The 27,047-nt window shown below is 41.5% G+C and overlaps 1 protein-coding gene across 1 annotated transcript in view; it reads right to left on the bottom strand.

Moving 5' to 3' along the window:
* Positions 1-25,595, bottom strand: part of sgk1 (serum/glucocorticoid regulated kinase 1) — a 32,514-nt gene extending 6,919 nt beyond the window's left edge. The window contains exons 1-6 of the mRNA XM_058056721.1: positions 25,462-25,595; positions 25,214-25,307; positions 23,659-23,840; positions 21,997-22,239; positions 9,961-10,155; positions 7,066-7,129 (exon numbers count right to left, since the gene is read on the bottom strand). Coding sequence (XP_057912704.1) covers positions 7,066-7,129; positions 9,961-10,155; positions 21,997-22,239; positions 23,659-23,784 — 628 coding nt within the window. The 5' untranslated portion in view covers positions 23,785-23,840; positions 25,214-25,307; positions 25,462-25,595. The remainder of the gene's footprint in view (positions 1-7,065; positions 7,130-9,960; positions 10,156-21,996; positions 22,240-23,658; positions 23,841-25,213; positions 25,308-25,461) is intronic.
* Positions 25,596-27,047: the final 1,452 nt, after the last annotated feature.

Raw genomic sequence — 27,047 nt, forward strand, 5'->3', positions numbered from 1 at the left:
ATAAAAAATAAATCTTAATCTAATACTGTAATGTAATGGTAAATGTATTAAAGTATTTGTTTATAATTATTAATAACAATATTTTAATGTCTTAATAAATAAAATAACATATAAATTCATTATTAAACCTCCCCTCAAAAGTTACACCTGTTAAAAATATTCATCAAATATTACATCTTTTTTCCACAAAAAAATTACTAGACTTGAAAACAATCTTTAAATGTATTTCTAAAAATTAAATATTAAAATACATTATTAAACATCCCCCTAAAAAAATCTGTAAAAAATACTTATTTTTTTTGGTTTGTTTTTTTGACAAAAAAAGAGTAAAGGTTAAAATTTGACTTAAAAAATATTGTACTGTATCAAGTAATTTTATGTGTTTTTAACAAAACAAATGACAGCATTTCACTCGACCAACCCAATTATCCAGACACACCCCTTAAGAATCATATCTCTCCATGTTATTGTGACATTAGTGAAATTTGGAGCCTCCGTGCGAGGCATATTCGGCCTCCACGCCACACCTCCTTGTGCAAACAGTGTTCCGCCTTCACAAAGAGGTTTTTTCCACTGTGTCCCAGCAGGCATGGGAATTAAACAGTAACCTGGATTGGGAAACCTCAGCAGGTTCACATTCATTGAAAAAGTCTAGAGAAAAAAATCCAGTGCAGGGACATAAGAGTTCATTGTCGGACAATGTGTACCATTGTAGTGGTCGGTCCTACTGACTGAGGTACTCCTTGTCACCCCCCCCCCCCCCTTCTCCTACTGCTACAAAGTGACCACTACGAGCGTGTCCTCAGTGCCTCCATTGAGGCTTCTCATCAACGCTCTGCTGCCCGCTAGTCTCAGACTACATTTGTCTCCAGCAAAACAAGAACCTTATTGAGTTGGAACGGGATCTGACATGGGAGTGATGGTCAAAATGGCTGAGGTCAAAGGTTGAATAAGCACACCAGTTTGGACCCAATCTTCAAGTCATCACTGAACCAGGAAGTAGCCTAAAACAAACTACTGAAAGAAATATACTACAGTCCTGTCATTGAACCAGGAAGTAGCCTGAAACAAACTACTGAAACAAATATAGTATAGTCCTGGCATCAGTGAACCAGGAAGTAGCCTGAAACAAACTACTGAAACAAATGTAAAACAGAACTGTCATCACCGAACCAGGAAGTAGCCTGAAACAAACTACTGAAACAAATATAGTAAGGCCTGTCATTGAACCAGGAAGTAGCCTGAAACAAACTACTGAAACCAGGAAGTAGCCTGAAACAAACTACTGAAACAAATATAGTACAGTCCTGTCATTGAACCAAGAAGTAGCCTGAAACAAACTACTGAAACAAATATAGTACAGTCCTGTCATCAGTGAACCAGGAAGTAGCCTGAAACAAACTACTGAAACCAGGAAGTAGCCTGAACCAACTACTGAAACAAATATAGTACAGTCCTGTCATCACTGAACCAGGAAGCAGCCTGAAACAAACCACTGAAACAAATATACTACAGTCCTGTCATTGAACCAGGAAGTAGCCTGAAACAAATATAGTACAGTCCTGGTACTGAACCAGGAAGTAGCCTGAAACCAACTACTGAAACAAATATAGTACAGTCCTGTCACAATTGAACCAGGAAGTAGCATGAAACCAACTACTGAAACAAATATCGTACAGTACTATCATTGAACCAGGAAGTAGACTGAAACCAACTCCTGAAACAAATATAGTACAGTCCTGTCATTGAACCAGGAAGTATCCTGAAACAAACTACTGAAACAAATATAGTACAGTCCTGTCATCAGTGAACCAGGAAGTAACCTGAAACAAACTACTGAAACCAGGAAGTAGCCTGAACCAACTACTGAAACAAATATAGTACAGTCCTGTCACTATTGAACCAGGAGGTTCAGTTGTGCATCACTGAACCAGGAAGTCGCCAACAGACTTCTGTTAATGTTTTGGTAAGTCTGCTACACATGAAAGATCATGTTGGGAAGAGCCGGAGAAGAAGTTAATAACAGGACCTCTCCTGTGGATGCTTCCAAAAGTACATACTTATTTGCTTTGTGTGTGTGAGACGAGTGTATTATGTAAGACACTGGCGGCAATATGACGGATGCCAAGAGCGGGGCCTGTGTGACTCACATGCACTTTGGGATGCCGCTTGGTGGGAGCACAGGAAGGGTGGCGAGGCCGGGCCAGTCAGCGGATATTAGCCTCGTAGTGTAAACAGCCTTTTTTCCCGTCTGACACACTTTCATCCATCCATCTTTTATCTACTGTTATAGTCTGCCCGCCCGGGGACGGTGTGCTTGCTCCGAGCTGTCAGGCCGTGAATGCCGATGAGCTTTGTTGGCGAGAACGTGAACGGCGTTACGTAAAAAACACTTGCCTATTCACAATCCCAGTCTGGCTTTTTTTGGGACCCCTAGTGGATCGCCAGTGTGTGCCGGCGGTGATGAAAGTAGCTTGGGAGCTATCGGGGAATCTGGTCCAAGTGGCCCCCCCGAGCCTGGCCGATGTTTTCTATCATACGCTAGCAACGTGGTGGAGTGTTTGTCCAAAAACATGTCGAGACGTTCTTCCGTGTTTGTTACTGATGGAGCATTGTCAACTGTGTAGGTGTGTGTTGGCGAAGGGCAGGTCTGCACAGGTGGGAACGCTAGCGCTACAATGAAAGCATCCCATTTGGGAAATCCTGGCTTTTTAAAAAAATTGTTTGTTTCATGGTCGCAACGTGTTTATACATGTGTATAAAGTACACATGTTTGTGTACATGTGTATAAACACGTGGCAACAACTAATGCTGGACAACTTTTTCTTAAGGTCACAAAGCCAAATAAAAAGCAAAACAAACATGCAGTTCCTAAATACTTCTATACCTGATGAAGCGATGAAGTCCCATTCCAACGTTATGGCCACTTACTTCCCACATCTTTCCCTCAGGACATCCACTCTATTTTCTTTTTCACATAAAAGTACCCTGTGGGTCCATTTCATACAATCTACACGGATACACACCAACAGAGCTAATTATTTGACTTCAAGATTTAAAAAGGGGTCAAATATGTTCCAAATCAGTACCCCTAAAGATAAAATGATGTAGTATTTTGCTGAGAGGGGTTCCATTGCGTCCGCTGTGTACTTTGCTCTGCAGCAATCTCATTTCCTACAATTAATATTACACGCACCAGTGTGGATAACACTTCACAATAAGGTACACAAAGTAGTTAATGTAGAATGAACCTACCGAACCCTAAACACTACTCATTAGTTCCTCACTAACTACTCTCAATTCATGTGCCGTAGTTCCTCAGTAACTACTCGATTACTACTCAACAACTACTCGAAATGTATGTGCCTTACTTTCCCAGTAACTACTTTAGTCAGTTCATAGTTTCTTCATTAGTTCCTCAGTAAGTACTCTAAATCTATGTGAGTTACTTGCCCATTCACTATTTACTCATTACTTCTTCATTAGTTCATCAGTAACCACTCTAAATGCTTTAGTTCCTCAGTAACTACTTGGTAGTTCTTCATTAGTTCCTCTGTAACTACTCTAAATTCATGTACCTTGGTTCCCCATTAATTACTCTACTCATTAGTTCTTCATTAGTTCCTCTGTAACTACTCTAAATTCATGTACCTTGGTTCCCCATTAATTACTCTACTCATTAGTTCTTCATTAGTTCCTCTGTAACTACTCTAAATTCATGTACCTTGGTTCCCCACTAATTACTTTACTCATTAGTTCCTCAGCAACCACTCTAAATTAATGTGCCTTCGTTCCTCTAACCACTCATTACTTCCTCATTAGTTCCTCATTCCTTCCTCAGTAACTACTCTAAACGGATGTGCCTTAGTTCCTGAGTAACTACTTTACTTGTTAGTTCCTTAGTTACGAGTATAAATTGATGTGCCTTAGTTCCCCAGTAACTACTCTACTCGTTAGTTTATTAGTTCATCGGTAACTACTTTAAATATATGTGCCTTAGTCATTCGTTCCTCAGTAACTACTCTAAATGGATGTGCCTTAGTTCCTCAGTAACTACTTTACTTGTTAGTTCCTTAGTTACTACTTTAAATTGATGTGCCTTAGTTCTCCAGTAACTACTCTACTCATTAGTTCCTTAGTAACTACTCTAAATATATGTGCCTTAGTCATTAGTTGCTGTATTTGTGGTGTACTTTATTGTAAAATATGTAGCAAAAATGTGTTGCTAAGGCTGCTAAATGCCAAGTGTATGGTACGTAATAAAGTGCCCAGCCAGGGTTGGGGTTTTTGTTTTGGTGGTACTCTAAAACTTTCCACCGTGCACTCCAATGACAAATGAGTGTGTTGCAAGAGTGGAAATGAATGGTGCTAGTGTGTGCATGAGTGTGTTTGAATAATACACCTAATTCAGCTATGCTGAATGAGAAAGAAGCACACACTAACAAAGATGCGTGACAAAGATGTCCTTTTATGCTTTTGTATGTCAAAGTGACACACAAACACAAATAAAGATAGTTTGAGTTGCTAGTGTTTCTGGCTGGAGGTGGATGCTCGGACATCAGAGCAGGCTGTCATGACAGCCTGCCATCTCTATCATTTATTACAGGGTGTTCAAAGTGCGGCCCGTCGACATTTTGTTTATCAGCACATTTAGGAAATTATTTAACAATAAAGCTAAAAAGCAAAAATGGAAAAAAATCAGCAGTCAGCAGTCATCAGCAGTAGGGATGTAACTTCGAAACATGGTTTTAAAGTTAACATTTTTAAAACAAGTCATAGTTTTAGGGAAAAAAAGAAAATAATGAATAAAGTTGTCATTTTTGGACATTTGGAAAAACAACGGAGTCATGTTGTTATGGAAATAAAGTCATAATTACAAGAATATCTACAAGAAGAAAGTTGAAATAGTTGAAAAGTTGAAAAAATAGCAAAAATGAAAAGAAAACAGCTGTCATTTTACAAAAATAAAGTCAAAATATTAAGAGAAAAGGTAATTTTAGAAGAATAACATTGTAATATTTTGAGGAAAAATAATGTCAGCATGAAAATGAAATAATATTACGAAAAAATTATTTTTTGGCAAATTTGTTTGCAGGAAAAGACATCAAAATATGATGCCAATAAAGTTACAAGAAGAAAATATCCCAGAAGAAAGTTGAAATAAATAATACAACTTCAGAAATGGCAAAAAAAAAATGCTGTCATTTTATGAGAATAAAGTCAAAATATCAAGAGAAAAAAAGTTGTATTCTAACAAGTAAAAAGTGGCAAGAATAAACTCACAATACTATGAGGAAAAATAATTATTATCTAATAGCATGTAGTTGGAATATTCTAAGAAAAAAAACGTATTTCAAGTCGTAACATTATGAGAAATGAACCCAAAAAAATTAATTGGAATAAAAAAAATTGGTTTGGGGGGAGTTATACATTTATGGAAATAATGTCAGAATTTTACAAGAAGAAAAGATATAGTTATTTAAGATGAAAGTTGAAATATTTCAAAAAGAATCAAAAAGAGAGGGTAGTTGATACTTCGCCTTTATGACAAAACTGAGATGCAGTTTTTTTTCTTGAAATATATACGGTATAACTTTATACTTTCCCAAATATCAAAGTGGCAAAGTTGCACCCGTTCATTTTTCCCGATGTGGCCCTCACTGGATCTACTGGATCCCTTGATCTCTTATAAGCTACTGGAATGCAGCTTTAGAAATAAAGCTCCATTCGTGTCATCACCGTGTTTTTACCAGACCCATTATGGCAAAAACAAACAGCTATTTTGGTTTTGGAACAACGCTAATTACTGTGAGAGTTGGAAGCAAATAATGGGATGATGTAAATGACACATCTCTGAATCACTCGGGTTCGACAGCAAACAAGCGAGAGAGCACCAGGGAATACGTACGGAAACTCTGTATCGTTATGACACCGGCGCCGACAGGAATGCTAGCAACTGGCCATTGGCCGAAGTGGCCTTATTTGGCTGCTAAATGACTGCAGACTCAGCCAAACGCTTGAAGGTGTTATTGTGCAAGTAGCATCTTGTCTTCCCCACACAGTCTGACGATCTTTTTAAACTTAATTAACACACCAACAGCAGCGCTGGCTTCCTCACGGAAAACCGCCAGACATTTCTCCCTCGCTATCCACACCAACACGTGACAACACTTCCTGGTTTTTCCACCAACACCAAGCAAAATGCTCAATTCTCAATGCTACGACAAAGCATGTCGCCGCAGCTACGTAGGAATGTCTTCATGTCTGCACTTCAACTGTATCGCTGCTGTTTTGCTGTGATAATTGGGACAATTAGACGATATTTTCATTTTTTAAAGCACATTTTCAGGCTCTCTTTTCAAGAAGAAACAAAAAGTTCAAAAAGTACCAATTTGGCACCGCTATCAGATTTTTCATGACATTTAAATTGCTGTCAATCTTATTTATGTTATTTATGTCAAAATCTTTTTTTCCAAAAAAGGGCATTCATTCATTCATTCATTTTCTACTGCTTTTTCCTCACAAGGGTCGCGGGGGGTGCTGGAGCCTATCCCAGCTGTCATCAGGCGAGAGGCGGGGTACACCCTGGACTGGTCGCCAGCCAATCACAGGGCCAAAAAAGAGCAAATGTACATAAAAATATATATTTTTTACATAATAGAAAATAGAAACTATTGTCATTTACCTGTAAAAATACCATCACATATAAATATAATATGTCACTAAATGACCTTTCCACAGTCACAGATTGACATCAAACAGCGACGGTATCGATATACAGTATAATCCAGTTGCATTGATACCGTAACATCACAGCATTGATGATTTAGTGTTTTTGCCTAGCAACACTTTTGGCACAATGTCTCCCTACACCGGACCAGTCAACACACTCTGATGACACACAGAGTAACTTCCTCGGTGGAGGTAACAAACGTATCAGGAGCAGACAGTGAAGAGAAACAGAAGAAGAGAAAGCCGTGTCTGGAGGACAGCATGAATGGTGAAAGAAGGGAGGAGAAGAAGGAGGAGCAAGCAAAAACAACAAGAGTCTTATTTAAGACCTACCGTTGTCGCCAGGGCAACAGTAGCTGTCCGGGTCTGACTCATTGTGGTAGTAAAGGTCCATGGCCTGGGGGGTGGGGATGGGGGGGGGGGGTGCAGAGAACATTGGCATGAGTCAATAAAAACAACATTTTAACAGCACTGATGATACACTGTGACTTGCTGGCTTGCTGATGCAATGTGTGACAGGAAGACATTCACACAGCTAAACACATTCTTCTCATGGGTCCAACCCTGCCAGTTCAGTTGGGGTGGGGGGTGGAGTGGATCGGGGGGGTTATGGGATGTTGTGGAGACTGAGCAGACATTGTGCTCCTACGTTCTATGAAAAGCGCAGCAAAATAAAAAGCCCACAGTAGAGACCAGACCTCTGCCAAGGACCAACCGCTGGTGGGTCACTACCCCACTTGGCCCCAATGCAAGTAGACTGAAACCTCATGCATTAGCATAGCAGATCCTCCAGTTCTTATATATAGTGGGGAACAAACTAAGTAGTTGGTAACTTTGCCATCAGTAATCTACCCCAGGGGTGTGAATGAATGGGAGCTAGCAATGTTAGCAGTGTTTTACGATGCCCGCTGACGTAAAATAATTGTGAGTAAAATAAGTATAGGCATGTTTATTCTTGGCGGCAACTCATCTTATCCGTCAACATTCTCAACACACAATAAATAGAAGGATTTTTGCATTATTACTAAAACAATTATATGGCCATAAGAATGTCGTTTTTTCACACCATGGTGACGTTAAAGAGAAATGTGAGGTGTTCCTAGACGACTTGTGGGTCACATACTCAACGGGAGTGCAGTGATGCTTGATATCTACAGCAGCTTTGCTAAATCAGCATTCTGGAAGAGTAAGCTGCTGTATTGTGACCCAGACCGGTTCCTGCCCCACTTTCAAGGGCCCGGCTCCCACCTGATGTGCCTTAATGAAGCTGCGTTGCCGGGGCGACGCTGTGTTTAATCACTCCCCAGAAAGTAGCAGGAGAAACGAGAGGGGGGGGGGGGGGGGGGGGCGACTCCACCATCACGCAGGGGGAGCTGCATTGCTGAAGCCAGGATGGAAAGCAATCTGCCTGGTGACATGTGAAGGTTTTACATGGACTTTGTGGACATTAATCTCGTACATACAGAAGATCAGCATCTGTTATTGGCTCCACCTTCATTTTGAATATTCACGTAACAACACCTGACCATTATGTCAGAAGTAGCACACTGAAGCGACATGTAAGTCTGCCCCACATTTACGGTTGTGGCATAGCCCCCGCAGCTATCGTGTCTTAGGACATTCCCGACGTTCCATCGTGTCAGATATTACTTTCAAGACGCCGCTGTCACTCAGGCTCTTCTTAAAAGAGACAGTCGGCTCCAGTCTAGTCTGAGCCATCCTTATTTTGGTCTTCCTTATCACAACAATCACTATTCTCCTGTGGGTGTGTTTGTTTTTTACAGGGAGCGAAGCTGAGATGTGTGTCATTGTAATAACTCCTGGACAAGATCACAGACCATGTTTTTTTTTTTAACATGAATTTACACAGATTACATTTGTGATACAGCCTCCTGGATCAACACAAGAATCTGAATATTTGCTTGATGGTGTCCATGTTTTTGAGCCATTTATTCATTCATTTTCTACTGCTTATCCTCATGGGGGTGGGGGGTCCTGGAGCCTATCCCAGCTGTCTTCGGGCAAGAGGCGGGGTACACCCTGGACTGGTGGCCAGCCAATCACAGGGCACATATAGACAAACAACCATTCACACTCACAATCATACCTATGGACAATTTGGAGTCGCCAATTAACCTAGCATGTTTTTGGAATGTGGGAGGAAACCGCAGTCCCCAGAGAAAACCCACCAAGGGTGGAATTGAACTCGGATCTCCTAGCTGTGCGGCCTGTGGACTAACCACTCTACGCCGTGCAGCCAAGAGTTCAACTTATTCAAGAAAATTTCATATTTTTCTCTTGCTGGCAGAGAATTGGTAACTCCAACCACTTCTGCTTGATGCTTGCCTATTTAGGAAAGCTGAACAAAATGATGTTTCCCTAGACAAACAACCATTCACACTCACACAATTTGGAGTCGCTAATTAACCTAGCATGTTTTTGGAATGTGGGAGGAAACTGGAGTACCCAGAGAAAAACCCACATATGCACGGGAAGAACATGCCAACTCCACACAGAGAAGGCTGAGGGTTGAATCGAACTCGGGTGTCCTAGCTGTAAGGCTTGCACGCTAACCACTCGGTTGCCGTGCAGCCATTTTTGAGCCAACCTTGCTCAAATTTTACACACGTGTGCTTGTCATTCGGCTACAAAACACCCTAAAGCGGGTGTTTATCACATTGGGTTGTGTGATTTTTTGTCAGGTCAGGTGTCAGCTTTGGGGTTTGCTAACAGCGCCACCATGGGGTGTGTAGCACCGGCAACACAATAGGGGGGGTGAGTACTTTGACAAATTCATCTTATTGTGTGGGCTTTTCGCTTTCTCTTAATGGAATTTGGTGTCCCAATACATTCCAGTGGTATCCGCCTTTATCGTGCAGTATTTATATAATTTTCCTCACTTATGCCAGAGCAAACCTCCGCCAAGGCTTCACAGTCCCTTTGGATCAGCACCCACATGTTATGCACGCCTTAATGTTGTCATTATTCTCTGAGCTTTTCCTATTAAATCTGGGGAAACATATCCCGGGGCTGCTCCCAAAACTGCATTTGTTTCTTTACAGGCAGAATAATTTATTGATCCATCGTGGGGGATTTGACGCGTTGTAGTGCAGGAAAGTATGCACGCATAATAACAAACAGTCAAAAGAAAGTAGGTCAAGTTAAAGAAGCATGAAATAGAAGCTTAAGCGATGAGATGACGTGCATGAAAGTGCAAAAGATACAGACCTGCGTGCGCTGGCGTGGCTGCCAGGTGTCCTCCAGGGCGTAGCTGATGTAAGGTCCGCTACAGATGGAGCACTCCACCATGACGGGGCTGGCCAGGAAGGGCGAGCAGTGAGCCCCCCAAGACTGACAGCAGCCCAGATGGGCATCTGGCTCGGACTCCTTCATCTGACCAGATAGCATCTTCCACTTCCTGACCTGGAAGACGACATCGGCGTTGGTTAATCACCACGTGTCAGTAGCACATAAAACACATAAAATTACAAATAAAAACAAGTAAAACACAAATTTTCTTTAATAAAATTATTTTTTATAATTTTTATAATATATTTATAAAATGCTTTATTTGATTTTTAAGGCACATTATTATTTTTTTTACTAACTTTTTACTTTCCTCTATTAGATTTTTTTCCCCTAGCTCATGTAAGTATTAAAATACAGCGCAAATGGACTCAATATTATCAATAGTTACACAAACACAAACCTTCTGTGAACATAAGCTCTGCAACAGTGTGAAAGGAATGCAGAATAATCTTCCATAGAGGGAAATAGCCTCAAGAAGTCTTGCAGCTGGAGGCAGTAACATCTCTCTATACAGTATTTGCATTCCATAGGAGGAAGAAGCCAGTGAGTCACTTAAGAGGATTGTACACACACCCTCACCCACATTGAACATACAACTGAAGACGTACACCTAATTCATATAAACCCGTCACATACACAGACACGTTTGAAGTGAAAGTACACTCCTGATCACAATTTTAAACCAGTTGAAAAATTGCAAGGGTTTATTTTTTGCACTGTTGGATCTCAAGGAGATTGTAAGTAGAGCTTCAAAATGCAAAAATCCACACTATCATGGTAATGGTAATGGTAATGGTTTGATTTCATTTGAACATGCATCAGATTACAATTGAATGCATCACATAATCAGTTCACAGTTCCACATGTCCAAAAGGAGTAGGAAGAAGCAAAGGTTATTAAATCCTACCCCTCCATCTGGTACTTTTACAATCAGTCACTGTTACATTTGTTCACTTCCTGCTTTCCTAATATAGTTTCAATTTTTTTTGGTCACGTACCGAAGTACGAGGTGATATGACCATAGTAAGTGTCAATATAGTGATATATATAGCACATCATGACTGGTTCAAGACTCTTCATCCTTGTATTTAGCAAACATCAACTGCTTGTATTGTTTCTTGAATTGGCTCATAGTTGTGCATTGTTTGACTTCCTTACTCAATCCATTCCATAGTTTGATTCCACATACTGAAATGCTATGGCTTTTTAACATAGTCCTAGCATAGAAGTGTTTCAGATTTAGTTCTTCCCCCATGATCTCTTGATGGCAATGGCAGAGAAGCAGTAAGACATTTCAAACTTCTCATCAAGTCAAGCGGCAGACCCCCCAAAAATGTCACCAGCCCTGAAGCAGAAGATCCATCCTGGACCCAAATGAAGGTTTGTGACTGGTGCCGAGTGCAGTCCAATAAACATCAGAAGGCATCTGCAGGAGAAGGCTTTTAAAAAGAAAAAAGGTCTCCAAAGGCCTCGTCTCTACTGAAAGGTGGAAGAAAGTTTTCTTATTTATTAAAAAAAAAAGGTAACCTTGACGGTCCTGATGGCTTCCGACATGACCGGCATGACAAGGAGATCGCATCTGAGATGTTTTCTACACGGTGCAGCACATCATGATCTTTCAATGGAAGAATGGAGCATCAGGTTGTGCAGGGGCGTCAAACAGCAGCTGGATATGTGGGGCAACCCTCATGTCTGTGTTGTATGGCACAAAGCACTTCTTCCAGAGGAATAATCTCACTCTTTTGAACCATCCTGCATGTTCCCCTAAATCCAATGGAGAACATTTCATGGATGGTGAGAGAAGTTTGCAAAAATGGACATCAGTTCCTTGCTCAAAAATCAGCTTACTCAAAAATGTATTTTTCCCATGTCTTATTTCATTTTCAAACTCAACGTAGAACCTCAGTGCAAAATGTCAATTCTGTCAACTGGTCTCAAAATTTAGATCAGGAGTGTCTAAGCGTCATGCCAGCAGCGGTCAAGGTGAACGCTGCAGTTCAACAGGACGGAAGCAAATCCAGCATGATGGATGTTGTAGTGACCCAGAATGTCCGTTACGTAAGCTAAATGGCGTCCTTGGCACAGCCAGCTGACAGGTTCAGTGACTGCGGCCCGCTTCTAACGAGCGTTATCAAGGCTGCTATCAGCGAAGGGGCCTCTCCGCTAACACCACTGCATGCACTGCTGGAAATGTGCGGCAGGGAGATTGGGACTGTGTGTATCCCAACTTGCAAATCAGCAAATAACTGTGTGAATGATACAGTAACTCCCTGCACTGTAATTATGGATAAGTACCGAGAGGCAGAATGGATTCTAATGATTAGTGAAGGTGCCAAACTACTACAGAGAAAAAAAAGTAAAATAAATCATATTTATATTATGAAAATATGATAAAAATCCAGTCATATTATTACAGAAAAACAATAAAATATTTAGTAATATTTGGAGGAAAAAACTATTAAATGTACAAAATTTCCCAACAAAAACTGTAGTAGTGTTAAGTAACCTATGTCAAAATACTATCACAAAAAAATAGCAATGTTACGAGAAGAGTTCGACTTTCATTAATTCATTAATTTTCTGGAGCCTATCCCAGTTGTCTTCGGGCGAGAGGGGGGTACACCCTGGACTGGTGGCCAGCCAATCACAGGGCACATATAGACAAACAACCATTCACACTCACATTCATACCTATGGACAATTTGGAGTTGCCAATTAACCTAGCATGTTTTTGGAATGTGGGAGGAAACCGCAGTCCCCAGAGAAAACCCAGAAAGGGTGGAATTGAACTCGGATCTCCTAGCTGTGCCGCCTGTGGACTAACCACTCTCCGCCGTGCAGCCAAGAGTTCAACTTTCACATTTCGTTAAAATTTATTACGTTCAAATTTCATATTTTTCTCTTGCTGGCTGAGAACTAGAAACTCCAACCACTTCTGCCTGATGCTTGCCTATTTAGGAAAGCTGAACAAAATGATCTTTCCCTTGAACGGGAACAAACACTTCCTGTGTACCATAGCTAACACAATAGACAGAGCCAAGCACAGAGGGTGGGCCTACTTTGTATCTGGGCATGCCCATATAAGGAACTCCAGGCTGCACTGACATCAGTAGAGCCATCCAAAACTTCTTTCAGGGCTCACTTCCAAATGCTCGAACCTCATCATTTGACGCTTTGGTATTGTTTAACACGAGAATACAACATTGTAACCACATATATATGTCAGAAAAGTAGAAAAAGCATGATAGATGTGACATTTTGATTGATTAAAAGTGTAGTTTGCATGCAAAGCCCATGAAGTGAGAGCGTGTGTGCAAGTGTAATACTTAATAATAGTTATGTACTGTATGTATGTATGTATGTATGTAAGAGCCATGACCTGCTGCTCTTTATTGTACAGACATTCACACCTTTATCACCTCATCTACTTTACTGTGCCTGTGGCAGAACATGTTGTAGAGAAAGAACGTCTGGTGGCTGCTTGGACAAGAAACTGCATGTGCATGAGAACACACAGGATGAACATGAACACACCACAAGCATAACACACAAATACTGTATGGAGGTCACTCATTTCGAGACTGGGCTTCCTCTTGTTGACCTTTGACCTGCCTTTTGTCCAATGAGCCTTTCAAACAACACACTTCTATAATGCACAGTCCTATATATATATACTGCATATAATAATATACTGTGTAGTCTTTTCACCTCCTAAAGCGAGGCTGTTGAGACACTTTTCTAAAGAATTCCACTTCAAGAAGCAATTGGGAAGTTGGCTTCCTCAACAAAATGGCACCTAACTTTTTCAAATGCATCCAGTAACACATCTGGGATCTGTTTTGGGTCCCAACTTGAGGTTTGGGAAATTTTGTTTTGTGATTGGGAAAAAAATGTATGTTGATTTTTTGTTTTTACATATTTGTAAAAATACATTTGTTGAATTGTTTTAAATTTTTCGTCTTTTTTATACACAATACATCAGTTTTGTCAAGAAACAATAGTATTAGCCTAACCCCAAAATGAAAAACAATAGAAATTAATATACTGTAAAATTATACAATGCAGTTATATCAATGTTATGAAAAATGCATATTTTCAAAATATATATATTAAAATGTAAATAAATAACATAATTTAATAATTATTAATATTATGTGTTTTATCCCAAAAATATTTTAGTCCAATAAAAATAAAAATAAAAGTCCAATAAAAAAACTTTAATTTGCCATTCCTTATTATTTCTGATTAGTACGGTTGTGACGAGACGAGACAATACACAAGTCGGTGAGATCAAGATGAGAATACTTTTGACAATATATTGCCATCTATTCATTTCATTTCTACTACGTTACACTCTTCTGCACTTTGTGTGTATGCTAGTGGCCCCGCCTCCACCCACCAAGGCAAAGCGTGTATGACTGAAAAGGGCTCATTGTGCTGAGAGCAATGCACAGAGTGAACTCTGGCAATATATTGAGGCTGGCAAAATTGCGTCATTCATTCATTTATTATTATGCCCAGGCCTATAGTGACCACAAGACAACTATTTTTCTGAATGAAAAATAATAATGATCTGGCAAGATCTTGTGCCCCCCCGGCAGTGAGTGTACCTGCTTTATAGTGACGTGTGTGCGTGGCCTCGGTTGTGATGACTAACAAATGACAAAACATGTTGGGTTTTTTAATGCGAAGAAAGGTGCAGCAAAGTGAGAAGTCCTGAGAGGAAAATGATGGCAGAGGGGAAGGTGGAGGGATGTTAAGAAGGTGGGAAGGTCAACCTGAAAAACGAGTACGTGAGAGGCAGCATGTGGTGGAGCCGCGTCGTGTTGTTGTTGGACTGCCAGTGCGACTAACCTTTGGGGCCACATCACCCCATATGGACCCTAAGATTATTGCAGTTGAGGCATCACGGTGTTGATGCAAGGTATTAAAATGCCTCAAGCCTTTAATAAATATATATCATTCACTATTATTGCTGGTTTGAGTGGGTAGTGTGACATGCATTTGGCGTGACTAAAAATGGTGTAGTTACTATTAAGAGGTGCAGGAAAGTGAAAGTCCTGAGGTGCTGATGGTGGGGGGTGGAGGGATGTTGAGAGGGTGGGAAGGTCAACCTGAAAAACGAGTACGTGAGAAGCAGCATGAGGTGGAGATGCGTCATGTTGCTGTTGGACTGGCAATACGACTAACCTTTGGCACCGCAGCATCACGCTATGGACCCTAGGCCGATTTCATTTTGGGCGTCACAGTCTTAACGTGTCTCTGTGATGATGCAAAGTATTCAAGTGTCTAAAACCCTGCTTCTATTTCCAGGAAGTAAACACGCTTCTCTTTCCCTGGAAGCTCCGCCATGGTTTAAGTGTGTAAACAGTTAGAGGACAGGTCTTTGTGACGAAGGTCCTTTGTGGGACGTCTTACTTTCGCGGCCCCAACATCGCAGCTTGTGTGAACACAGCCATACCATCAGTGTCTTGAGCGCTGAGTAAGCATATTGATCGTCGGGAAGCAGATCACATCAGCGCTAAGCTCTCCTGCTGATGACGTGCCACTGGGACCAAATTACTGCAATAACTACGTCGCTGAGCGCTGTTGGCAAGCGTTCTGTAACATCAAGATGGGAGCGAGGGATTAGCACGGTTCGTTGGCCAGATTAGAACAGCAGTAATCCCACAAAATTCCCTTACAATGCAACTAAGAAGGGAGGATGAGGCATGGAAGAGAGGGACTTACTAAAACTGGAACTTACATTAAGACTTTCATATTTTTGTGGGGGTGATAATCCTTTAAAAAAATTAAAAAGTATATGTAAAAACAAAAAAGCAAAAGAAAGTCATATATGAGAATTAAGAAACAAATCTTATGAGAACATTCATTCATTCATTTTCTACCGCTTATCCTCACGAGGTGCTGGAGCCTATCCCAGCTGTCTTCGGGCGAGAGGCGGGGTACACCCTGGACCGGTCGCCAGCCAATCACAGGGCACATATAGACAAACAACCATTCACACTCACATTCATACCTATGGACAATTTGGAGTGGCCAATTAACCTAGCATGTTTTTGGAATGTGGGAGGAAACCGGAGTACCCGGAGAAAACCCACGCATGCACGGGGAGAACATGCAAACTCTACACAGAGATGGCCGAGGGTGTGATTGAACCCTGGTCTCCTAGCTGTGAGGTCTGCGCACTAACCACTCGACCGCCGTGCCACCCCTTATGAGAACAAAGTTGCAATACTACAGCAAAGTCATGATGTCACCAGAAGAAAGTAGTCATGATGGTACTGGAATTAAGTCTAAATATTGCAAGAATAACGTAGTATCAATCGTCGGTATCCGCTAAAAAAGTAAAAGTGCACACAGTGTTACAGGGAAAGGCGAATAAATGGCGGATCTCTGCGTGAAAGGAGCAAGGTGAACTGGCTCACTCAATGGTGCACTTGCGAAGGTTATCACGCTCTCTGGAGATCCACTCCAAATCAGCTGGAGCTGCCGCCCGTGTCACGGCAGCGTTAAAAGGTCACAGTCTTCATGTGTCACACGCAACTTATTAACTCCGGCCACCAACAACGCTGGCAGGATTACGTCAAAGAAAGTCTGAAGTTCAAAGTCTACGAGGGACTTCTTCTCGAATGTGTTGTAAAAGTCTAGACGACAGCAACGCTTGGCGCTGATATAAAATTGAAGGTCGCGAGGGCACAATGCGAAGAACTGGGACGAGCTTTGAATGGAATCAGCCGAGCGTTTTGACGCGTCGTCTCGTCTCATTCTCCCACTCGATGCATTAGCACTGGTGAATGAGAGGCGAGCCCGCGGGACCTCGTTTCCCCGCCGAGGGAGAGCAAGGGAGATGGATTTGTCATAGGTCGCCTCCTTCGGACTGCTAAACAAAGAATCCGACTCACATAAGAAGATGCAGATCATCTCCACACTGAAGATGAGCTCGCCTCCGAGCAGCTTTGTCTCATTGTGAAATGCACATGATGCTATTTCAAGGCTTGGCTAGCTCGTCCAAATGACAGCTAGTGATTACTGATTGGCTATAAAACAGCCGGCACTCACATTCATACCTATGGACAATTTGGAGTCGCCAAATAACCTAGCATGTTTTTGGAATGTGGGAGGAAACCGGAGTACCCGGAGAAAACCCAAACGCACACACGGGGAGAACATGCAAACTCCACACTCCAAAAAAAACTCCAAACTCCAAATGGCAGAGGGTGGAATTGAACCCTGGTCTCCTAGATGTGAGGTCTGCACGCTAACCACTCGCCCACCGTGCCACCCCCAAATTTCATGTGATGATTTGATTCAAGACCCACTCGTCCATTTTGGAATAACCCATTTGGTGCAACCTCAACATGCCCAAGTCAAACGTAAACAAAAAATATGGCAAGACAACCAAGCTAACTTCAAAGTATATCAACACAGTTTAAATGTAGAACATTCATTCATTCATTTTCTACCGCTTTTCGTCACGAGGGTGGCAGGGGTGCTGGAGCCTATCCCAGCTGTCTTGTTGTGTTAAATAGCAACATAACCCATAAATATAGTCGATATGGCCTTAAATGTATTGATTATCCTAAACTCCTTCAATGCACTTTTCATTTGTTCTGTATTGCAGTACTGAATGTGTCCAACTGATCTTTGTCAAGACTTGCTGGCTTGGACTTGACACCCTTTGGCTTTAAATCTACTGCACATGCTGTCTATACACTGCACTTGTCTCAGCAGGCTAGATGTAATCAATAGTCACGCCAGATAGCGATCACTGTTCTCCCTGGACATGCTTGACTTGCCTCCATCCCTCTTTCTCTCCCTCCCATTCCTTTGCCTCACTTCCTTCCATCTCTCTATCTTTCCCCTGCTTGGATAACTATTTTTCCCATAGGAAATAAAAGTTGTAAATGATGTTGTACGCAATACTGTATGATAACGGAGACAGTGTACAGGAACATTTCCCTCAAAAACTGGCGCGTTTGAAAACCGAGGTTTCACTCTGTGGAAAATACAACACCGGACTAGAAAACAACTTATAAAGATAAAAATAATCCACATAATAATAATAATAATAATAATAATAATAAAACACATAATAATAACACAACACAGCGGTCGAGTGGTTAGCTGGCAGACCTCACAGCGAGGAGACCAGGGTTCAATTCCACCCTCGGCCATCCTTGTGTGGAGTTTGCATGTTCTTCCCGTGCATGTGTGGGTTTTCTCCGGGTACTCCGGTTTCCTCCCATTCCAAAAACATGCTAGGTTAATTGGCGACTCCAAATTGTCCATAGGTATGAATGTGAGTGTGAATGGTTGTTTGTCTATATGTGCCCTGTGATTGGCTGGCCACCAGTCCCGGGTGTACCCCGCCTCTCGTCCGAAGACAGCTGGGATAGGCTCCAGCATCCCCGTGACCCTCGTGAGGAAAATCGGTAGAAAATGAATGAATGAATGAATGAATAATAATAACAAGCATTATGATTAAGAATTAAGTGTAAAAATAAGAATAAAAATGGCCTTAAATTTTCTAATAAACAAGATAAAAGTGTGCTGAAGACAAAAATAAACAGGATATAAATATATAAAGAATATAAATATAGTATAAATGTGAAAAAATAGTGAACAAATGTAACAGTTACTGATTGTAAAAGTACGAGATGGAGGGGTAGGATTTAATAAGCTTTGCTTCTTCCTACTCCTTTTGGACATGTGGAACTGTGAACTGATTATGTGATGCATTCAATTGTAATCTGATGCATGTTCAAATGAAATAAAACCATTACCATTACCAAATAACATCATAACAGTAAAAAGAAAAAGCTGTAATAAAATGGACCACTAATAAAGTGAAAGTAAGTGAAATGACAATAAGGCCTCTTTGGAGGTCTGTGCTCTCATTAAAAAGTACACCTTGTGTGCCAAAATCCTCATAAGAAGGACAAATGTTCACTCCAAGCTCCTTTCATTATGAAGTGACAGCGAGCTCGGTGCAGTTCAATTGGCACTCGTGACATCCTGTTCCTTTATGGGCCTTGCTTAGGTAACTGGGGACCAGAAAAGAACTGTCACACAAAGTTGGACGCATACATTTTTTTAAGATGAATAATTCATCTTCAGCAGCGACTGATTGAACAGATTGATGAATTCATTGGTCAGCAAAAATTTGGGATATGTTTGTTTTTTTTAACTCCTCAACAAGGACACTTGATGAAGGAGATTAGTGGAAATGCTGCGTTAGCTTCTGCTGCGTGTGTGCGTATTTGTTAGTGCGTGTGCTTGGGACTCTGGACGTTCTTATCAGGAGGATTTATGTTTTTGATTTGGGATCACGTTGAGGCAGTGGGGCACTTTGCTTTGACCTGCTGCTCCAATAAAAGCGTCCTCTCAGCTGTTCTCATCTCTCTTTATCACTGCTGCTCCCTCTCCTTCTTAATAGCTGCTTCAGCTCATCTCCAGGAATTCTTCAAAAGCCTTTCTTTTTTATATCATCTATTGGCTTTGATGTTTACACTGTGACCCTTCTTTTTAATGCAGCCATTTCATCCCAAACGCTCCAATCAACCTACTTTCAGGCCCTGCGTGGCGCTTTTGGTGTCATAAAGGCTCCACGCTGGTCTTGATAGCATCATAAAAATGGGAGTCACAGCTACATTTAGATTTGGCTCTGACAGGCTCATCAGAAGTTGCAGCAGGGTGAAGGCAGGGCAGCGCACAGGGTCAAGGCTAGCGTCCACCCACAACCCCCCCTCCCCCAGCCGCAAGCATTTTTAATGGTGCTGACACATCACAGCATTTTAACAGCATAATTGTGTGTCCTTCAGGGCTTGGTATGAGTAAGTGACAACAACATGTTGCCATCTTGATACCAAATTTGTTGTTAAGTTAAACACCACAATCTTAATTTGATTCAGAACCAAAATCACTCAAGACACAGCCGTTATTGTCTAAATAGCTGGCAACAGACAAACATGGAGGTGGTCATTATTTAGGACTGCATGAGTGTAGCCTGAACTGGGGAGCCACGGTTCATTGAGGGGAAACATCAAGTCCAGCATGCACTGACACTGCATAAATTGAGTCTGATGGCACGTTTCCTATATGATAAGGAGTCCAAACACACCTTCAAGATGGTGAGTGCCCTGGACCTGAACCCAACTGAGCACCTATGGGGGAACCTCAAGTGGAAGGAAAGTCATGTAGTGTCAAAGGTAATGGAAGCTGATGATACAGCACTCTACAAGAAGCAATGAAGTCTGTAAAATAAAATCATTAAAAAAATAAAAATAAAAAAAATTGTTAACTATAATGATGAAAATGGTAATATTAATGATGATTATAATGATAAAGATTATAACAATAATGATAGTAATGATAATGATAATAACAATAATGATAGTAATGATAATGATAATAACAATAATAATATTACAATGACAATAATAACAGGGGAAAACAAGACAGTGGCATGAACATTATTTTACATTATTATTATTATATCTTGCAAAAAGGGGTAGGCATTTATAAGCTTTTGCTTCAGCCTACTCTTTTTGGGCTTATGATCAGATAGTTGAATACAAATGTAAATAATGGAGAGTTGTATTTTGATTGGTGTGGGAGATGCACTGTGGTGTTTCGTGTATTTGCCCAAATAAATAAAAAAAAAAAAACATCATGTCTCATAACAATACTGATGCCTAGTGTCCACAATAATACATAGAACTTGTTTTGCCTAATAATAGGCCATAGTCTACCACGAAACAGCAATCATTTATTAATTATTTTTTGGAAAAAACGTACAGTAGTGAGGGTGGACTGTATTGCTATACAAGCTGTGTACTGACTACTCCAAAGTATATCCAATTTCAGGTATTAAAAATGTCAAGTTGTGACATTGTGACTTATGTCAGTGTTGTTGGGACAGACTGTTCACCGATGACGCACTATTTGCCAACTACATGTCAAGTCAAATACAAGAGAAGTACCGTCAGAGTCAATCATTTGAAAAGAATAAACACGTACCGTGCTGTAAAAAACTAGACCACCCTCCTCTTTCCCACCTTCACTGATACACACCCATTAATTCTATCCACGCACACTCACATCGTTATCTCCAGTGAGACATTGGTGTCGGAGGGTGAATAAATGAGGAGATAGCTACAAGAACAGAGCAAAGAACAAAGCTAAATATTATGCTGGCAGAAAAATGGAGACTATAAAGACCAACAACAATGACGCCAATGTTTCTCAGACACACACGGTGCATGCTGGGAATGTGACGACTCATTGTATCACACACACACACACACATGCATGGTTACAATGGGTATGATAGGCATGATGATTGGGATAACCATTACGCTTGCGGTTACATAACTACTGGACAACATTGCAAACACCTGCTGCAGCATTAATGAACTAGCCCATGTGTGTGTGTGTGTGTGTGATGGGGGGGTCTTTAAAAAAGGATGTGATGTAACAACAGTCATGGTGCAGTTGAAAGAGAGAGGAAAGATCAACAGAAGCGTTCATTTGCTTTGACATCTGCTAATTGGCAGAGCGAGGCAGCTTAGGGACATTAATGTTGTTATACGAGACTCATTTCCTCCATTTTAATATAGTTTGAAGACTTCTTATTAACTTATTATTTCCACATTGTATGTCTTCTATTTTGGCTAGATATACCTAATAAAATGTCTAATGAATGTAGGTCTTTAGTAGCTCTATTATAGATATGAAATGTGTCTTGTCATTGTAAATTCGACATTTTATTTTAGTATAATGGTTACAATAAATGTACTTTTTAAAAATACAACAACATTACATAAATTTCGCATTTTAAGGCTCTCATATGTTTTTATTGACTTTATTAAAAATGTCATTTGACATGCTATATCTATCCAAACTGGATGTCATTTCATGGTGCTGCTGTACCTAATGTTTTGCCACTCTCACCTTGCAGCCTTTGCTCTTGTCCCGACTCTTGACTTGTTCTCTGTTGGAACACGGCGATGGCGGCTCGGCGTGTTGGTAGTGGTGGGCGCCGTGCAAGCCGGCATAGTGGCAGCAGCCGTACGGCGAGGGGAAGTGCGTGTACCACAGGTCCTCGGACAAGGGACACTTGGGACACGGGTAGAGGAGACCTTTGCCTTGGACTTTCTCCACACTCACTTTGGGATTCCTCATCCATCTCCGCACCTTCGTGGAAAAATGTGAAGATGTCAATACAAATGTTGCAATTCACAAAACAAAGTCCTGCCTTGTTGAACCTTGTCTGAACATTTTTTAGACATTTTTAGCTGCGGTTTGACGCGTTTGTGTTAAAAGTACAGCATCCTGGAATGGGTTCATTAGCATAACCGTGCAGCCTTAAAGGTCACACTGCACCATGCTGAGCTCATGACGGGGGGGTGTTTAAGGCCAGTCCCTTGCTGGAAAAAGAAGCGGAAATGAGTGTGTCAATCTGATGTGAGATGCAGGCCATCACTCCTTTGCAGACATTTATGGAGACAATGAAGGTTGTGGGGACGGGACAGAAGGTAAATGTTAGTTGGCTCATACGTATTTGACTAGTCTTGTGTGTACCAATGTCTATAGCGTCAAACTGATAAGAAAAAAAAAACAGTTTCATAAAGCCACAATTCTGAGGGAAAATGTTATTTATAACATAGTAAAATTAAATAAATGAAACCTAGAATTAATTATTATGTTCTTTTTTTTCAGTGAGAGGACAGACAAAGCCCCCTTGTCCTGCTGCATACACACACACACACACACACACACACACACACACACACACGCACGTAATGATGCCATGTGTATGATGTGGAGGGCATGTCACGGCATGTTGGGACGAAATGGAAAGCATGGAAAAATCTTGTAGGCGGCGGGTCAACATGATAACAACTGAGCACACACAGGTCACATGACACACTAACAACATATGCTACAAAAATTAATTAATTTCCTCACGTTGAACGCAAGTGACGTCATTCCAGGACATCTTTACGACTATAAAAATGACCAAACGGATCACAGTCGCACAGTCATGGTGCTCATGATTAGGCATAATTCACGCCTAAAGTATGAATATGGAAGAATTTAACCTTAAAATACCAGCTGAACAATTGCTCGGGATGAAACTGGATCTTCTCAGATGTGTGCAGGTGTAGGCGTCCCCAATGAAGTGGCCAGTGAGTGTACATTGACCACACTAGGAAACCACTTAATGTAACAAGCCATTAACACTGCACAGGAAATGAGTCTTATCGTCTAACATTGCAGGACAAGCTGACTTGAACCAAAAGTATATACGATAGAGCCTGAGCCAGCTGGGTGATGTCATCATTTCTATTTATTTATTTATTTATTTCTTGTCCAGCAGACACTTGTGGTGCACACTCACGCAACAGTGTTTTATGACACACGTGCACACACACACACGCACACGCAGTAAACACAGATGAGGAATCTTGCACCTGATTAGCAGTGCCCGCTTACAATGACATCATCTTTGGCGCACACACACACACACACACAGGCTGTGGCTGTTTAGGTGCACACACTCCTACAGTATGTGTGTGTGCGTGTGTGTGTGTGTGTGTCATCCCAACTCACCTTCCTCTTGACAAACTGAAAGGCAGAGCACTTCTTGAAGGAAAAAGCTGTCTTCTCTCCTCCTCCTGCACCTCCTGCTCCCCCACCACCACCACCTCCTCCTCCTCCTCTGTTGACCAGCTTCATGGCCGACACTGGCACCCCGCTTGCCTCCGTAGATCCCAGGGTGACGGGCGGAGAGACTGAGAGAGACAGAGGACAGTTGATTAAGGCATGAGGGAATGTCGTGAATTCCGAGATGAGCAAGATGCTTCTGTGTGGAAGAGAAGAGGATGCGAGGAGGAGGTGGAGGTGGTGAAGGAGGCAGATGGACCAAAATTCAAGAGAGAGAGAGCGAGAGAGTGAGAGAGAGAGAGAGCGAGAGGGTGAGTAGCAGAGGGAGGCGGGACACTCACAAAGAGATGCTGGACTCTTGAAAGCATTATCCTCCTCCCGTGAGATGCGTGTGATGCAAGTTTGTTCCAGAAGTTTGCATCTTTTGTTTGTGTCAGCATCATAAGGCCACGCAGAGCAAACACTGATCCAACATACTCCTCAGTTAAAGCCACAGTGAGTAATAATTGTCCCTTAAAATAACAGCTTTAAAATCATGTACTAACTGGTACCCTGACTAGTATTGAGAATAGCATCCTGTCTGTTGTCATAGCAACCCCAGATCACTAACTTGAGTGGTGTTTAGTGTGTGTGTGGTCCAGCCAGGTCACCTCTCATGTTGGAGTCGCATAAGCTCAGAAAGGCAGGAAGCTTGCATGATTGCAGATGAGAGGATTTGTTTACATCCAAATTAGATATTAAAATACAAGTCATTTAAAACAGACATAGGTAATTGTGTCTTAAAGTAACAGCTTGCATGTGGCGGTGGTCCCGTGCCTTGTAACAGAGAATAGCGTCCCCTTGTTGCCACAGCAATCCTCCATCATCAAATTTAGTGGACCAGCCAGGACACCAATCATGTTGAGCATCGAGGCATCATTTGACATATTTAAAATGATGGGGACACTTAAAGCCACCATAGGTAATATGTATACTTGAGTAGTGAGAGTGGTACCCTGGCATGTATTAATAATAGCATGTCTTCTGTTGCCATAGTAACCTGAGATTACTCCCTTTAGTGGTGATTAGTGTGTGTGGACCAGCCAGGAGGTCTCTCACTTTGGATTACCATAACCTCAGACAAGGCAGGACGCTTGCACGACTGCAGATGAGAGGATTACTTTACATCCAAATTAGACATTACAAGTCATATAAAGGAGAAATAGGTAACAATTGTATCTTAAAGTAACAGTTTCGAAATCACGTGGCGGTGGAACACTGCCTTTTAACAAAGTGGTCACTATTGTGTGGACCAGCCAGGACACCAATCATGTCTAACCCAGATGCATCACTTCAGGTGTTCAAGTGATGGGTTCATTCAACCCTTAAAGCCACCATAGGTAATAGATGTACCTGTGGTGAGAGCAGTACCCTGGTAAGTAAAAAGGGGAACGTCTGCCTACATTGCGTACTTTTGTGGTCTGTAGAAAGATATGGACCTGCCAGGACAACTCTTGCTTACCTTTATGCTAATCCGTCTACAGACGAGTGTACTGCCTCAGTTACAGGTGCTCCGTCCCTCCCGTTGTTCCCAAACCAGTTCAAGGGGAGCCGTGCTGTTGTTCCGACGGGGGAAACAAACACACAGGAAGTGTAAGAAGATGATGGAGAGTCCAGATGCAGTCGTGCCACTTTATCAATGAAAGGCTCCGCAGTGATCACATGCCGCCTCCCTCCTTGACTCCCTCCTTCTCGCTCCCTCATCACCACCTTGTTCATTTTTCTGCAGCAGTCCACGCTGGCTCCTCCTCCTCCTCCTCCTCCTTTCTTTGACTGTTCTGAATTGTCTCAATGGGATGTGTTGAGGATGGCGTTCCATCTATGCAGACATCCGTTACATCTCTTTATGTGTGCCCTTGACTCACAAACCTGCAACACAGAGTGACCACAGTGTCAGCCATTAACATGAAATATCTGCATTAAAAGGCGTCATAAAGTACAATGACAAGCAGTAATGAATGGTAGACCTTGACCAAAGCCAAATCATATTCAATTGCCTGGATTTTGGAGTCGTATTTAAGAAGTAGTCTTCGAATAAATGGGAATAAATGGGAATAAATGGGCACAAAAAAAAGAAAAAAGTTTTAAAATTTGAATTAGAAATAGAAACACAGGCAACTGTTGCAGTTTAACCTAACCTTAACCTCCACCAAGCTAAAACTTGACTCCCAACTTTGCTTCCTGTCCACCTGCCGCTCAGCTCCCATGGGAAATACATTTACAGCAACACGTCTTATGTCCTAAATGGCTTATTTATTACTTTTATTATGGCTACTCATTCCTTCATTTTCTATCGCTTTTTCCTCACGAGGGTCGCGGTGGGTGCTGGAGCCTATCCCAGCTGTCTTTGGGCGGGGTACACCCTGGACTGGTCACCAGCCAATCACAGGGCACATATAGACAAACAACCATTCACACTTACATTCATACCTATGGACAATTTGGAGTCACCAATTAACCTAGCATGTTTTTGGAATGTGGGAGGAAACCGGAGTAACCGGAGAACGGGGAGAACATGCAAACTCCACACAGAGATGCCCGAGGGTGGAATTGAACCCTGGTCTCCTAGCTGTGAGGTCTGCGCGCTAACCACTAGACCGCCGTGCCGCCCCTTATTTATGTCTTATATAGCTTATTTATTGCTCTTATTATGGCTACTATATTAGGTAATAGGAGTGTAAAGAGCATGTCTAGAGGACTCTAATAATGCTAAAACCATATTTAGAAGGCCATAAACAGGTTTTCTATTCTCAAACTACCAAAATATTCCATTTACAAATAAGGATTCCAACTTCGCAAAAATGTACTTAGCACAATCAGGCCTGCAAACAGTTAATCTCTTTAAATGAGGGATTAATGCACAATTCCTTGGCTAGCCTACGTTGGCCTAGCATAGTTTAGGCTAGCTTCAAATGGAATAGGTTCCTATGTACTCAGAGTTTAAAGTTAAGAAATAAAAGCAGTATGGCAAAAAAAAGGGTATTTTTCCATAACATGACACTGCATGTTTATCTAAAATTTAGCCGACTCGAGTCACAACATAGACATCATATAACAGATGACCCAGCTGGCCAGCAATAGAAAAAGGCTGCATTAGCTCCAAGCATTTGTACGCTATTCATTGAAACCATCTCTTCATGGAGCTAAAAGCTTCTCTATTCTGACAACAACTCAAATATAGCCAGCAGCTCCACGGCACCATAAATTATTCTGGGATCTCAAGCCAAAGATGCTCTGCCGCTACTCAGAATTCAAAAGTGCAATAAATAATTCATAGGACTGTTGCTTAAATGGTT

This window comes from Doryrhamphus excisus, chromosome 19 (genome assembly GCF_030265055.1).
Source record: "Doryrhamphus excisus isolate RoL2022-K1 chromosome 19, RoL_Dexc_1.0, whole genome shotgun sequence".
Taxonomy (NCBI): Eukaryota; Metazoa; Chordata; class Actinopteri; order Syngnathiformes; family Syngnathidae; genus Doryrhamphus; species Doryrhamphus excisus.